General features: G+C 36.1%; 1 protein-coding gene across 5 annotated transcripts in view; it reads right to left on the reverse strand.

Moving 5' to 3' along the window:
• LRBA (LPS responsive beige-like anchor protein) overlaps positions 1-14,103 on the reverse strand; it is a 412,475-nt gene that overhangs the window by 345,736 nt on the left and 52,636 nt on the right. For all 5 annotated transcript variants that reach the window (XM_054203497.1, XM_054203494.1, XM_054203495.1 and 2 more), the window contains exons 8-17: positions 13,522-13,641; positions 13,080-13,226; positions 12,029-12,226; positions 11,218-11,351; positions 9,853-9,961; positions 9,592-9,744; positions 8,390-8,558; positions 6,339-6,418; positions 4,784-4,846; positions 2,869-2,966 (exon numbers count right to left, since the gene is read on the reverse strand). In XM_054203497.1, the coding sequence (XP_054059472.1) occupies positions 2,869-2,966; positions 4,784-4,846; positions 6,339-6,418; positions 8,390-8,558; positions 9,592-9,744; positions 9,853-9,961; positions 11,218-11,351; positions 12,029-12,226; positions 13,080-13,226; positions 13,522-13,641 (1,271 nt within the window). The remainder of the gene's footprint in view (positions 1-2,868; positions 2,967-4,783; positions 4,847-6,338; positions 6,419-8,389; positions 8,559-9,591; positions 9,745-9,852; positions 9,962-11,217; positions 11,352-12,028; positions 12,227-13,079; positions 13,227-13,521; positions 13,642-14,103) is intronic.

The following is a 14,103-nucleotide window of genomic DNA, read 5'->3' on the forward strand; positions in this document are numbered from 1 at the left end:
CTGCAATTCCGATATTGAGAACTGTCTCAATTTGATATTTTGTCCAGAAAACTACACAAGCAATTGTTTTAGTATAAACGTAGCTGGACAGATGGAGGGGGATTTATTACTAGCGCTAATATTTGAAATCTGTGTGCGCTGCTGCTCCCTCAGGAGGGATAGAGGAAGACAAGAAGTCAGGAGGCATCCTTCTCATTTCACCTACATCAGTTTCTGCTCTTCACCTCCTTACGATTATGCTCTACACCCGCTTATGAGTCTCCACTGAGAAGGTTTAAGAAGAAAGCCGAGGGGAGCAAGGGGCATGTCTGTAGCAAAGTACTAAACTTAACTAGCTGAACAGTTCTAGACAAAGTTTTCCCAAGAAAGAAAATGAGAGTTACAAACACAGCAAGGAAAGTGTCAATGTAACTGATGAAAGTCTGGTAAATTAATAAACAATTGGAAGCATCCAGTAACCTTAAATATCCAGTAACCTTAAATATACTTGACATTACCAATTCAATCTGTAATACTGCATGGATCTCATCACGTGTATCTATGCCTTCCGCTCCCCAAATAAAAATAAATTGGACTTAACTTCTCAAACATTTATTTGCGGTACATTAAAGCTTAATCTTTTATTAAATGAATTTTATTTACAGAGTCAAAAATTCTAATATAGGCCTTCTGTCAATGTGAAGAATAGCAAATGCAGGTTTTTGATCCTTGTAAACCTCCCATAAAAACATAAGACATCTAAATATATTTCTCAGTTACACGTAATTTCATTCATTGCTTACTTTTTAGACAGTAAAGTGGTTATGACCATGTCACCATCTGATTTTAGTCGGGCTATGCTTCATGGTATTGCACAGATTCTGAATTTTTGAAATATGATTTAGCTTGTACCTACATGGACTAGTAAGCTCTCTCTGAAAAAAGAAAAGATTTCCTAATGCTCCATGAAATCATATTGGAACAGAAGGCACGGTACTCAGCCTTTACCACGAATATTTTCTGAATAAATTTTTGAGGAAATTTATATCACTTTAGTAGGGGGAAGGGAAAAATAATAATAATGTCAATGATTCTTGAGTCTTTCCAAAAATATCCCAATACTGCATTTTAGATCAGCCAGTTGTGAAGAGTTCAAAGGACTTATTCAAGTTTTTAGGCCTTATCTATACATAACTGAGCATTCATCACTAGTTATACATTCCTTCACTTTTACATACAAATATTACCCAAGATACTTTATCTAAGACAAAAAAAATCTAGTTCTGTACTAGAATGTAAGTGAAAACCCAGGAGTGATTAAAAACCATTTATCTATAACAAATAACTTATCCTGGAGAAAGCTGCAGCCACAGCAACTACAGAACCAGAAGAATGAGACAGCCCACGATACAATGTTCGTTCAAGCAATATTATCCATTTCCCTGCTTGTCTTAACAGTATGAGGGTTACCTAATGGCATAGGAAAAAAAATGTCCTTACACTTATTCTTTCTTCATTAGATTGGTTACTTTTAAGGTTTTAATTGGTAAAAAACTCCAAATATTTATAAAGCTTTGTAAATTTTAAATTTCAAGAATATGGTGTTTTAATTGCAAAAAGTAGACATATCGATAAGCATACAAACAACCCGTTAAGTGACTGGAGACAATCCAGGAGCAAGGAAAGTAACAAACGAGACAAGAAAAAGTGATTTCTCACTGTGGACTCACTATTCATACTGACTTGCTCGTTTCCTAGTTAATAAAAAAGCAAATGTCTACTGCCAGTTGTTAAATAAAAACAAACATATTGCATTGGAGACCCAACATGACATTCAAATACTTTATTATTTAGAGTTTTTATTAGGTTCCATAGCATAATACATTACCATACAAATGAAGTCAAAGCTGAAGAAAATGGGTTAAAAAAAAAAAAAAAAAAAATCAGCCTACCACTAAAAAGGGAAGAAAACAATTATGAACGTGCCTGAATGTTGTCTCTTGAGAAAGGGCAACTGAAAAAAATGTATGTATAAATAGGGGTTAACCAATAGGTGCAACAAAATGTATGAAACGAGACTCTACAACAGCAAGAGAATTACTGCTCCACATACCCTTCTAGGAATAGTTCTTACATTTGTTTGCCTGTTCCAATTTTTTCCCCCCACTATGTCCCTGCAGGTTCATTTCAAGTTAGAAAAGAAGTTCAATGATGTGACCACCCTCTGAGAGCCACAACACAAAATCAGAGTCATAACTTAGTCTTCTTCTAGCAGATCTTCTCTTGTGCTTTTACTGTTAGTAGAATTTGCTACTTTCCCTACTTTTCTCTCACAATAGTGTTAAACAAAATTTTTCTGTTTGTTAGGAAAAAAAGAATGTGAACAATCCATACCACAAAGCATTAAATTTAAACAAATAAAAGGTTTCTTCTGCAAAAAATCCCATAATGTTTTACACATTAAAAAAAAAAAAAAAGGAAAGAAAGCTAACAAAGATCAGAAGAAATCTGAACCAATTTTTGGCAGCCCACTTTCAGTTCTAAAACATATGCAAGAATGGGAGGCTAAAGACTAAGCACTAGTAGATGAAGACTTAACATCTACGTATGGACTAACTCAAATTATCACTAACTGTTTTAGCATGACTGACAGCTTGGAAACATTAAATCAACAAAAACACTAAAAAAAAAGCCCTTATTGATAATTAATCCAACATCCCCTCTTGTCAAAAGAACACCTGGACAGAAAAATCTCCCAAGATGAGGAGTCTAAGATTGCAACACATACACTGATTGATGAGGACCTTTCAGATTTCATGGTAATTCTAGCAAGCAACAGCATGGTCAAAATACTATTTCCTTTTGCCCGCTCAAAAAATTCAAACTTACTGTAATCCATTTCTCTGATCGAAAGCAGGAATCATAGAACTGGGATGCTCTGACATCAGAGCAACAAGCAACTGCAAGACATCCATTAGATTGTCATCCTGTTGAATAAAAGTTACAAATTTGAATTAAAAATGCATGTACACTAGAACAGTAGCGGCTAAAAGAACCACTACAAAGTATTTCAAAATGATCTGGAGAGTAATAATAAACCAAGGACCAAAACAATTAGGCCAGGATCAAAAGAGCTATAGATCTGGAAGGCAAGGGCAGGAGAAAATATTACCAAAAAACCCCTATAATTTTTAGAGTGAAAAGTGATATATCTATGTCTGGGATGTAAGCCTTTGACAGGCAATGGACTATTGGACTATGCTATTTCCTTCCACACACACGCTCATCTGTTTGCAGGTATATTTCCGTCTCTTTTACTGCGCAGGAGCTAGAAATAAACTGTCACACATTTTCTGGGGCACAGAGTAGTGTTTAATGAAAAATCTCTACTAACAAATGTCCACCCCAGGAAAAAAACAAAACAAAACAAAAAAAACCCCACACAAACCACACACCACCACCTCCCACAGACAACATTTAAAATGGGAAATTCAAACTTCTCAGTACAGTTTTCCATACTGTTAAGTCTAAAGCACTCTACAGTTTATTAACCTCTTGCAAGTTCATTATAACTAAAAATAACCTATGAAGTAGCAAAATGCAACTGTTGTCTTTTCCTGTTCTTTGTGGTATTAAAATGGAAGCTTATTAAAAAAAACAAAACACTTTCCAACACTTTTGAACAAATATTCTGATTCTTTCTCTATTAGAAAACCAGTTTTACACTCCCTGAACCACTGTGTTCACCTGAGTATATTACTAGCTTACATTACAGACACTATCACTGATGAATGAGCCTGATGAGAAGGCTGAATTTTACTTTTTTGTTGATGTTTTTCTGAATTTACAACTAGACACCTAATTCTGCGGGATTCGGCATTCATGGATCTTTTAGACTTGACCATGCAAACTGCTAAGATAGTTAAAATATCACCTCCTCATCTGAAGGATATATAAAGTTTCTGCTATTTTAGTTTATTCTTACGTGTTAGCAAGAGTCTTATTTTTTTACATCTCCATATAAAGTAGAATGACTTAAATTGCTTAACCATGGTACTATCAAGTAGTAGTAACCAGCACAGAGAATAAAAGGAAAATATAGGTGTAAACAAAAAAAGAAAAAAATCCATGCTGCTTGAAGTGAAGTTCAATTAATTCCTTATTTTACCCATTTCAAGCACCCTTACAGAGATGAGATCAGTTAGATTTATGTCCCCATTTCCCTTGTCTTTGATGTTGCATCTGGCATAAAGTGCCTTTTCCTGGTGCTAAAATATGAAGATGCAGATGTATCAGTGGTAACCAACATTTTCTCCCAATTAAGTTTATATGCTTCTCCTAGATGCCATTAACATACATCTTTATTTTTTAATGCATGTTTTCAATTCTATTGCTTTATTTAAGAAGCAAAATAAAAAGGAGAGAAAAACAAAACAAAAAAAATATTACTTAGGCAGCATAAAACAAGGTTTTGTCTTTTTTTTTTTTTTTTTTTTTTTTATAAAGTCAGCCTCGCCATCTGTTTTTCTGCTTGGTAAATCGGTTTGCAGAACAACATAAGAAACCATTTTGCCTTACTGGCTTAATGAACTTCAATCTAACATTGAACATAGTGCTTAAATCATTGCAGGAATATTGGCAACTCGGCACGCTACACTAAAGAGTTGGACAATGTTTGCTGCTTCCTCTACAGAGCCACCTTGTGGCACAAAGTAATATCTTAAAATACTCAAATATTTTGTGGTCACAATCAGCAGAAGTAGTACCTTTCTCCCCCCCACACCCCCTCCAAATTAAAAATTACCTCATGTATAGTGAGCAGATAATTGAGGATAGCCTGTAATTCGTCTTCTTTTATTCCATAGTCCTTTAAAAACAATCAGGTTTTAACTATCGTCTTTCGAGTACAAAAGTACTGTTCCCAAAAGAGCATTATTACAAGCTATGGTTATACACACAGTAAATCCCACAAGACAAATTTGTTTTCACTTGGTACTATAATAGCTTCATAGATGGAAGGTAGCTTTTTCCCCCGCCCCAAAAAAACCTACCGAAGGTTACAAAAGTGCATAAAGACAACTTCAATACAGGCATAAAAATAAGCTAGATAGTAATACAGTACATGAAATTGTTAGAGTAACACATGTTAATTGATACAGATAATTTGACACGAGAGCTTCCTATTAATAGAAGAATTAAATTAAGGATTCAAAAGCAGACCTGGATGTCTAATTATAAGCCTGTTAGCTATGCCTATAGCTGAGTTTGCTTCCTATTTTCCACTACAGAATCCTATCTTCAGTTGCTATCAACTTTGCAGAAATTTAAATTATTTATGGTATCTATGTCAGGAATATGCCTTGATGTCTTTTTGGTGAAAATAAAATAAAAAACAACAGTTACTAGGAACAGGATGAGGGAAGTGAAAAGCAGGATTCTTCATTTCTAGGGCTTCTACTTTTTAAAGCAATTCTCTCATTTCCCAAAAAGATTTTGCACTGCTGTTTTTTGCAGAAGAATCAGCCTTTTACGATGGACATGCTTTTCCTGTCCTTGTGAAATTCTATCCAAAACTGTCATAAATCTCTGACAGAAATTAAAAAAAATTAAAATGAAGCAAACACTTAAAGAAAGTCTTTTAGGGTTTGATAGCTAAATTGTCTCTGATGCTTCAATTGCAGAATATCCAGTTCAAAGAAAGAGGACGAGAGCCAAGAGTAGAACTCTTCTGGTAGTTACTCCTCCAAACTACTGGGGCTAAGGGCAGGAGCACAGAAAGCATTCTGGTCCCTTAACGACCGAGGGGAAGAGGGGAAAAGGGAGCTAGATTCACAGAAAGGACTCTAGAGAAGGGAGAGAATATGACAGAGATCAGAAAAGGGTTAAGAAGAGTCTGTAAGCAGTAGAACTGTTGAATTTCAACATTCCTGTAACGTCTAACAAACAGCTGGGAAACTTATTGATAGAGTCTTTCTTATCTTCCTCTGTCCCACTGGCCCACAGAATGTAATGTCAAATGGTGCTCTTTAGTCTTTAAGCACTTCTTCTGAGGCAGGTGATACGGCTCTTGTCAAACACAAAATATGGAATCAAATACTTATTTCCCCAGTAGTAAAAATTTCTAAGTTAATGATTTAACAGCTCTACTTCTTTTTGATAAAAACAGCTTAAAAGGAAGAAAAATGCATCTTTAGCACTGCTGTCTGTGGCAAGAGCCACAACTAAAAGATGCACCTTAACAGTATATCTATTTACTTATTTGTTTACAAAATACAATGTTTAGAAAAAATGCTATATTAAAGCCCATTTCTTTCTGAAAGGAAACTTAGATATCCTATTATAATTTAAAGTTATCCTACCTTCATCACTAGCTGTTTAATGAACATCAACAAGAATGCTCGCAGAGATAAAATCTCTTTTTGTGTAGGCCGCGGCCCATCTACAAAAAAAAGAAAAGTAGATATATGAAATGCAAATTAACAGTTGTTATTAGCATAGTACATATTTTCACATAAAGAAGAATAAATGGCATTTTCTGGGTGAAGAGGGCACAATTCTGAGTAAAGTTATCTTTCCTCCATTTCAGACTACAAAATAGTAATGCATTTTATCACTTTTTATTAGCAAAATGCCCAACCAGTGAGTTTCTACTAAGGCTTTTATTAAATACAGTTTTCTAAACCCCTTTTAAATTCTTTTCATGCTTTTACCACTTCCTTGAAATGTCTATGAACTGCCTTCATGCAAGGAATACGACCAATATGAGAACTTTATGTCAAAATTTCCAGATTTCAAATTTTTGCAGTTTACTTCTGTTTTTAAAGTTCTTCTCCTAAAGCTCAAAGGAAGAACTACATGCCACTGTTACACATTGGCTATATACGCAATAAAATCAATCTTAAAATGCTATATGTAAAGATTACCTTGAAAGCCATAGGCTTAATTTGTTAAGTCAAAGTCAAAAGGACTTGCTTCTGCCATTCCTGTGTAAAGCAGACTTTCACTGACACATTTTGAATACTCAAACTCTGAGTAGTTCCCAGGAGAGCCAAGGTTAAAAAAACAGGTGCAACCAAATGTCAAAGCCAAGTAAAAGCTTTCATACAGAAAGCAAATGAACTGTTGCAAATACGTTTCTAGGGATAGTTTTTACATTTGCCCACACAGTTCTTATGATCTTAATCATCAGGGAAAAAATCAACTAGCAAATGTAAGCGATCATACGAGTCTGGTTCTATACAGTATATGCCCACAGGCACATTTGGTTTAATAGTTATTGTCAATATAGACCAGTCTAGTCAAAATAAGCCATTAAATTGTATTAGTAAGACTATCCTACACATACATTTGCCTCAGGCTCAATAAATCAGTTTAGAAACTAATGAAATAAATCCAAGTCTTCACTAAAAAGGAAGCAGAAAACACATGCTTTGCTCCTTACAGGATGCAAAATAGTACAAAACAATCTTTGCAAGCCTTTAACAGGAAGGGTTGGTCATTTTCGACAAGTTGGTGTCAGGAAGTTGGACACATCTAAGGAGCACTCGCTCCCAGTACACCTGGCTCTCATCACCTGCTTCTCTCTGAAATTCCAGAGCCTTTCTTTGTTACAGGAGAGACTAGAGATATAAGTTATTCTCCCTTTGCCAAGGCTGTGTGCCCAACACTATAAGACACTGAACAACAGTTAGGAGAGCTGTAAAGCCATACTTCCAAAAAGCATTAATTGCCTTTTCCATGCCGGCTCCACCTGCATGTGTTTATATTATGCTGGTGCACATTTCACTTCTCCCAGTTCCTTCTATAGTAGTGGATTTCTGAGCCAAGCGGCTATTCCCATTGCGTTTTTCTTAGGATCAGTATTCTTGTTCTGTGTTCCGTGCCAATGACAAGTACTAAACACTTGTTCTAAACTTCCTATTACTTCTTTTGCCATGAGTCTGCTGTCTGGATTAAGCACGCTCTAAAGCGGTTTTCCAACAAGTTCAGATCCCTACGCCTGTCAGAGAGACTCAGTATGCCTGTTTACAGCTACACTGCTATGATCAATAGATCTTACGAGCACTTAAAGCCTATCTAGTACTTGATAAAGTACATAAAGAGACAGCATTCCCAGGCACAGCTCTACGCTTTCAAAACCCTACCATTTCTCCGACCAGTTCTATCTAGTACTAAATTCATGTAGGTCTTTCGTGACAGAGGATATGACTTCTGAAGAACGTTTCCATTAGTTTCTGAAGAAAAGCTTTCAAGAATATCCTCTGGACAAAATCACATCGCTCAAACTGTTACAGTGAACCCACCACATTAAAATAAAATTCTTCCTGGAATATTTACACTTCTATTCTATATGTTGCATACATTTTTTTAAACCAAACATCATCTCGTGAGGGTACAAATGAATACGTACCTACGCCTTTGGGAGTTATGCCACTACGATCTTGAGGATTCACTACCCAGTAATAATACTTTAAGGTATGCATGACCAAAAGAACCGTCCCAACTCGCCGTATTGCACCATATATGTTAACAGTGCCGATGAACTCAGTAGAGAGGTAAGTGTACAGGGTCAGCTGAACCTACAACACCCAATCAGGAGATGAAAAATCATTATAGCAACACTGCAGCACATCAGACAACTGCATTCTTAAATCTCATTTATTAAAACGTCTTAAATAAATAGATTTTCTCTGCATAGCTTAGTCCCAAAGTTCTTAAAACCCTTGCAAATTGACAAAAAATTTCATTTTATTTCTAAAAATACAGAGTAGTATGGTTTTCTTAAGCTGGTCCACACTCACAGGAGCATGAAAAAGCATGGTATTCACACAATCACAGATAGCCGAGATTGGAAGGCACCTCTGGAGATCATCTAGTCCAACCTCTCTGTTCAGAACAGGGTCACACATGAAGCATTATAGAAAGGTGCATATTTATTATAGGCTTAAGTATTCATTATAGGCTGGATTATTTACATATCTTCTTTCCCTTTTTCTTATGAGAAATAATGACTTAAATAATACTTAATGATGTAATTTAGCTGTAGAAAACATGACTGTTTTACAATGACTTCAACAGTAGCATTGATAGCGCTGTCTCAGTTTTTGAAAAGCAAAACAAACCCTTATGGAGGGGATCAAAAAATTTGGTAAGAAGGTTTCAAGTAGAACCAACTGGAAAGCTTTCATCGAAGCTGTTCGCGCTCAGAGAACAGAGATTCACCAGAACAAAAGTACTCTTCAGGGAATATGTCAATTTAGATGAAAACTTCAAATCTGATTCCAAGGATAACTTCTCTTAAGAACTAGTGGGTTTTTGCTGACTAACCCATCAAAAATTCCCTCTCAATCTACAACACTGACTGGGTCAGGGACTCCAGAAGTCATTCCTAATTCTGCTCTGCAGAATGCTGCAGGTTTCCAAACTTCCAGAAAACCTTGGAAGTCTGCAAAACTTGACAGCTACATGCAGAAAACCGGAGTCTGAAAACAGTTTCCGTTTGATTTCTGCTGGAGAGCCACGACCTATAATTCCTGGAGTCCAGGCTTAGTCTCTACGCTCCCAAATCAATACATCATAAGATACCTTATTCATAAGAATAAGCAATTTTACCTGTGCTGGGATATGAATCCATATTGCAGGATTAAGGAGAACATGATCACACAGCTGCTTCAGCAAGGGCACCCCATTGTGTAAGTTGCTCAGGTATTTCGAAAAGGCAAGGCAAAGTTCTAGTACAGCTCGGGTAACATGGGCTTTGGAAGACTGTAAAAGAAGATCTGCTTAAGGAAGAGCACTGCAACAGTCTAGGAAAAGTATTTCTCTCAAAAAAATCCAACATTAATGCAAGACATCAAGAAAGATTTGCTCTACCTTTTCTAGACTATGTCCTATCACAAGGAAGCCCTTACAGGAAAGCATCTGCTCTTGCATAGCAATGGAGTTCTTCAACAACTCCATGATGAACGCCAATAAAGTAGAACTGAAAAATACAGTGTTTTAGTAAAAAAAATGTTTTAGAAGGTTACAATGAGACAGAAAGTATTTCCAAATTAAGACTTCCATCACACAGCCCAGAGATATATTTAATGTGTTATGTAAATGCTCAGATCAGAATTTTTAAAACAAAAAGCAAGACTAAATTTTGGAAGTTCTAACTTCTTTCTTTTAATTAACGCATTTCTAGCTTGAAATTCTGGGTTCTGAAGTAACCATGCAATAGCAAAACTCTTCTGAAAATACATTCTCGCAGAAAGGCAACAGTTAAGCCTGTACTTCTCTCTGCTTCGAATTTCACTTACAAACTTCTGCAAGATCAGTAAACAAATGCCATTCTACTTTCTACTGCTTTCAGATGAGCAGTTATCAGATTGGTTCAAGCTAATTCAACTCTGATGCTGCCAGAAGGAGTGTTCACGCCCCTCCCCTTGTGTCACAGCACTAAGGCCTACGAATCAAGACCTTAGCCAGGCCAAAACCCCCTGTTGCTGGGACAGTTTGCAACTGAATCAAATCCCTGACTCATCACATTGACTCCCAAGTCTGAGCCAGCTCAAGAGAGGCCCAGAAACGTACAAATGGGCCGAAGGACCATTGTGACCACCCCTTCTTAGCAACCATATGGATATAGATCATCTTTAAACAGTCACGAAACTACAATTGCAATGAAACAGAGCAAACTACACCAGGATTCCAAAGAGCAATTCCTTTGCTATTAATACTACTCTAACTTAGGAGCTCCACCAGTTTCTGTGACTGGATGTTCAGAATTTGGACTGAGTTGAACCAGAGTGGAAACCAGAGGACAAGCCTGACAGTAACACTGAGTAACAGCATCTTCCAGAAGGTCTAAAGGTAAAAAAACCAAAACAAATAAATTCCAAGGAATAACTTTATGTAGATAAAAAATTCATCCTCCCTGGAGTTTCTTTTGAAGCCTACCCCAGTGGATTTTCTCCATGACAAAAATAAGCTCAAGAGAATTGTCTAATTCTGTTGAACAAAAAAAATTGTGAAGTAGAAATGTGTACATTTGGATTCTGTGTGAAGTTTCGTAGAAAATTTGGTACAAAAACACTTCACCTTGAGGTCCTGCTTGTAACAAGGCCACCTTTTTGTTGTTAGAAATAATACATTGTTGAACAAGACAATTTAAACCACTATGCTAGTTAATAAAGCAAGAGGTAATTTCCTTTACTTAAAAAGAAACAACAAAACACAACAAATACATGCACTCACCAAACAGTTGTGTCAATGTGGTCCGATGAATATTGCCTATAGTCTAACTGTGCAAAGAGAGGGAAAAGTACCTGCACCCCTCCAATGGAGTGCAGAGCACTTTGGACAGAATGCGTTAAGACTGCTTTCACATCCTGACAAAGAAGAATTAAGAAATATTGAAATCTTCTTCCAGAAACTGTTAAAAAGCTTGTTAGAAATAGTTTGAAATTTCTTCAATCTAAAATCTGTATTATTATTACTATCAAATAAAAAGAAACAGCAAGAAGTACAAACTGGCTGCCACAGCCACATTAAATGCCCAGTCTGGCTGACCTACTGCTTTAAATAGAGTCTACAGCAGATCCTCAGATGAAGGAGGAGGTGGCTTGCAAACTCTAAAACGAGTCTTTAGTAACAGAGAAACTCTAGAACGCAACACAGGAAAAGCTTCTGTCAAATTAAAAAATTAAGGTGTTCAAAGCATAGGGAAGAATGGGTATGATACCAACAGGGCAAAAGACAGGAGGTACATAATATCTGTAGGCGAGTGAACATATCTCAGAAATGAGGAAGAAGGATTTTTTTGAAATGCTAACACAGTCTTTGTAATCCTGACGTTTAGGTTGCAACTATGATAAAATAAGCTTCTTTCTTACGATTCTTGCATCCACATTAATTCAAGAAACAGGAGAGGTAGCAGCAGGGACAATCCAAAAACCCCAATCTATCAGCAGTTCCCTATCTCTTCCAGATCCCTCTAAAACTGTATTTTTTGGTTTTCAAGCAGAAATCATTTTTACCCTCCAAATCTATGAAGATATTGAAATACCTGCAGCATGAGGGCGTGTGGTGAATGAACAAAAATAGAAGGGTTATCCTTAGGGGATGACTCTAGACACAGCTGTGCATCTGTAGCCCTTGGATTGTACATAAAAGCAATAGCACTGGACAGCTTGCCATCATATAGCAATAATTTGTGATGTTCATCAAGGAAGAGATCACTTTCCGCCTTGAATTTGAAGGTTCCCTGGATTGGGGAGCAGGGTTGAGGAAGAAAAAAAGAAAAAAAAAAAATAGATTATACACATTGATAGTATGGTTTGGAACACAACTATTGCCAAAAAATTAATAAAACATTGCTTCTTCAAACCAGCAATATTTCAGAAAGAAGGGGTCTCATAAGAACATTGACTCAAACTCAATTTGACAGACGTAGAACTGCAGAATTTTTTTTTGACCCCTCAAGAATGATGGTGACAAAATGTGGGTAATGCAAAAGAAACACATTAGCTGGGAAACAGAATGGCAGTCAGCAATGTTCACTCAGAAGGAACTAATAATTGAGGAGCAGATAGAATAGGAACAATCTTTTTTAGCGTATGTTTGTACAGCTGCTAGGGAATAACAATCTTCAATTAGTGCCCCTCAGGCTATGACAAAACAAATGATAAATCACTGCAACAAAACTAATCCTCAGCACTAACTTCACACATTAAAGAAAATGACTAGCACAATCAACTGTAAGGCTACATTTCTAAAACAAATACACCATATTTGATCTAAAGTTTTCAGCCTCAATGAAAAAGTGAACCTAGCCAAGATAACAGTGGTGTTTTCCCTCTCCCAGCCACCAACACAGAAATTTTGAGAAGTAAACAGGAACACAAATTTGTTTTTTGTAAGAAATTAAAAAATTCAATTAATGCTTACTTGTAGTTTGTGAGATGATACATAGGCTTACAGAAGAAACATGGAAGAGTTTAACAAAAAGATTACACAGGAAGAATGTTTTTAGAACGACACAGAGGTGTGGCAACATTCTGAACACCTACCATAAAGAGCCTTATCAGAACTAAATTTTACAGTAAATTCTAAGATACCTTATATCCCAAACCAAGCTGGTAAATGGCAAAGATCTGAGCAGCATTGAGAGCCTCGCTAAAAAGGTAAACAGATGTCATTTGCCCACAAAACACTCGGTTGGCATCTGCTGTTTCTGAAGAACCCAGGAAACATTTGTCAAACGTCTGAAAATGAAACAGAATGCAGTAACAGGGTTTAACCTATGCTACACAAGCAAATTATGTAAAGAATATACATATTGTTAGGGAGTATTATTTTTACATAAACAAGCATTTGAAGGTCTCAGCAGAAACAAATCTTAGGTTCTGTATAAAAGCAGAAGCTACTCCTCTATTATTTTTATTTCAATATTTTTTAAAAATGCGTAAAATGCAGGGTTTATTAACAAAATGGCAAAGGATATCTATTTAATCAACCAAGATGATCAACCGTAGATATTAGCATGCAAGGATTACTTACATCACTGGTGTTGACAAACCATGTTATTTCTCCATAAGAAGCCAGTTCCCCATTCACATAACATCGAAGTTCACTATTCTTCCAGCGGTTATAGATGTGCACTATAGTAACCATATACCACTAAATGATAAGAAAACAATTGATAAAATTCTATAGACACTCAAAATAGCTTAAGCATTAAAGTTGAGCATAGTAGAACAAATTCAACTACTTATGTGAATTAAATTAAATTAAGATTGAAGGATTTATTTAAAGTGGAAAAAATTAAGTCATTGCTGAGTTTTCTTGCATAGCTATGTCAAAGGATAATATGGCATTTTTCCCCACAAAAAGCAGACTCAGAAGCTTAAAAGATATTTATGCCATAGAACTCAAAAAATCTTCATGGCAACGTTAAACCAAATTTACAGTGAAACCACTGTGTAAATAAGTTTTAGGCTGGGTTACTCTTAGCATGATTGAATACTGCAAATGTTGTCATTCCAAAGAGCAAGGATGGCTCCAGACTAAAGACTTTCAAAGGCTGTGCACGTCAAACTATCACAAACAGAATCCATATTTACAGCAAGGGATTACTGATAA

Source organism: Rissa tridactyla, chromosome 5, assembly GCF_028500815.1.
Source record: "Rissa tridactyla isolate bRisTri1 chromosome 5, bRisTri1.patW.cur.20221130, whole genome shotgun sequence".
Classification (NCBI taxonomy): domain Eukaryota; kingdom Metazoa; phylum Chordata; class Aves; order Charadriiformes; family Laridae; genus Rissa; species Rissa tridactyla.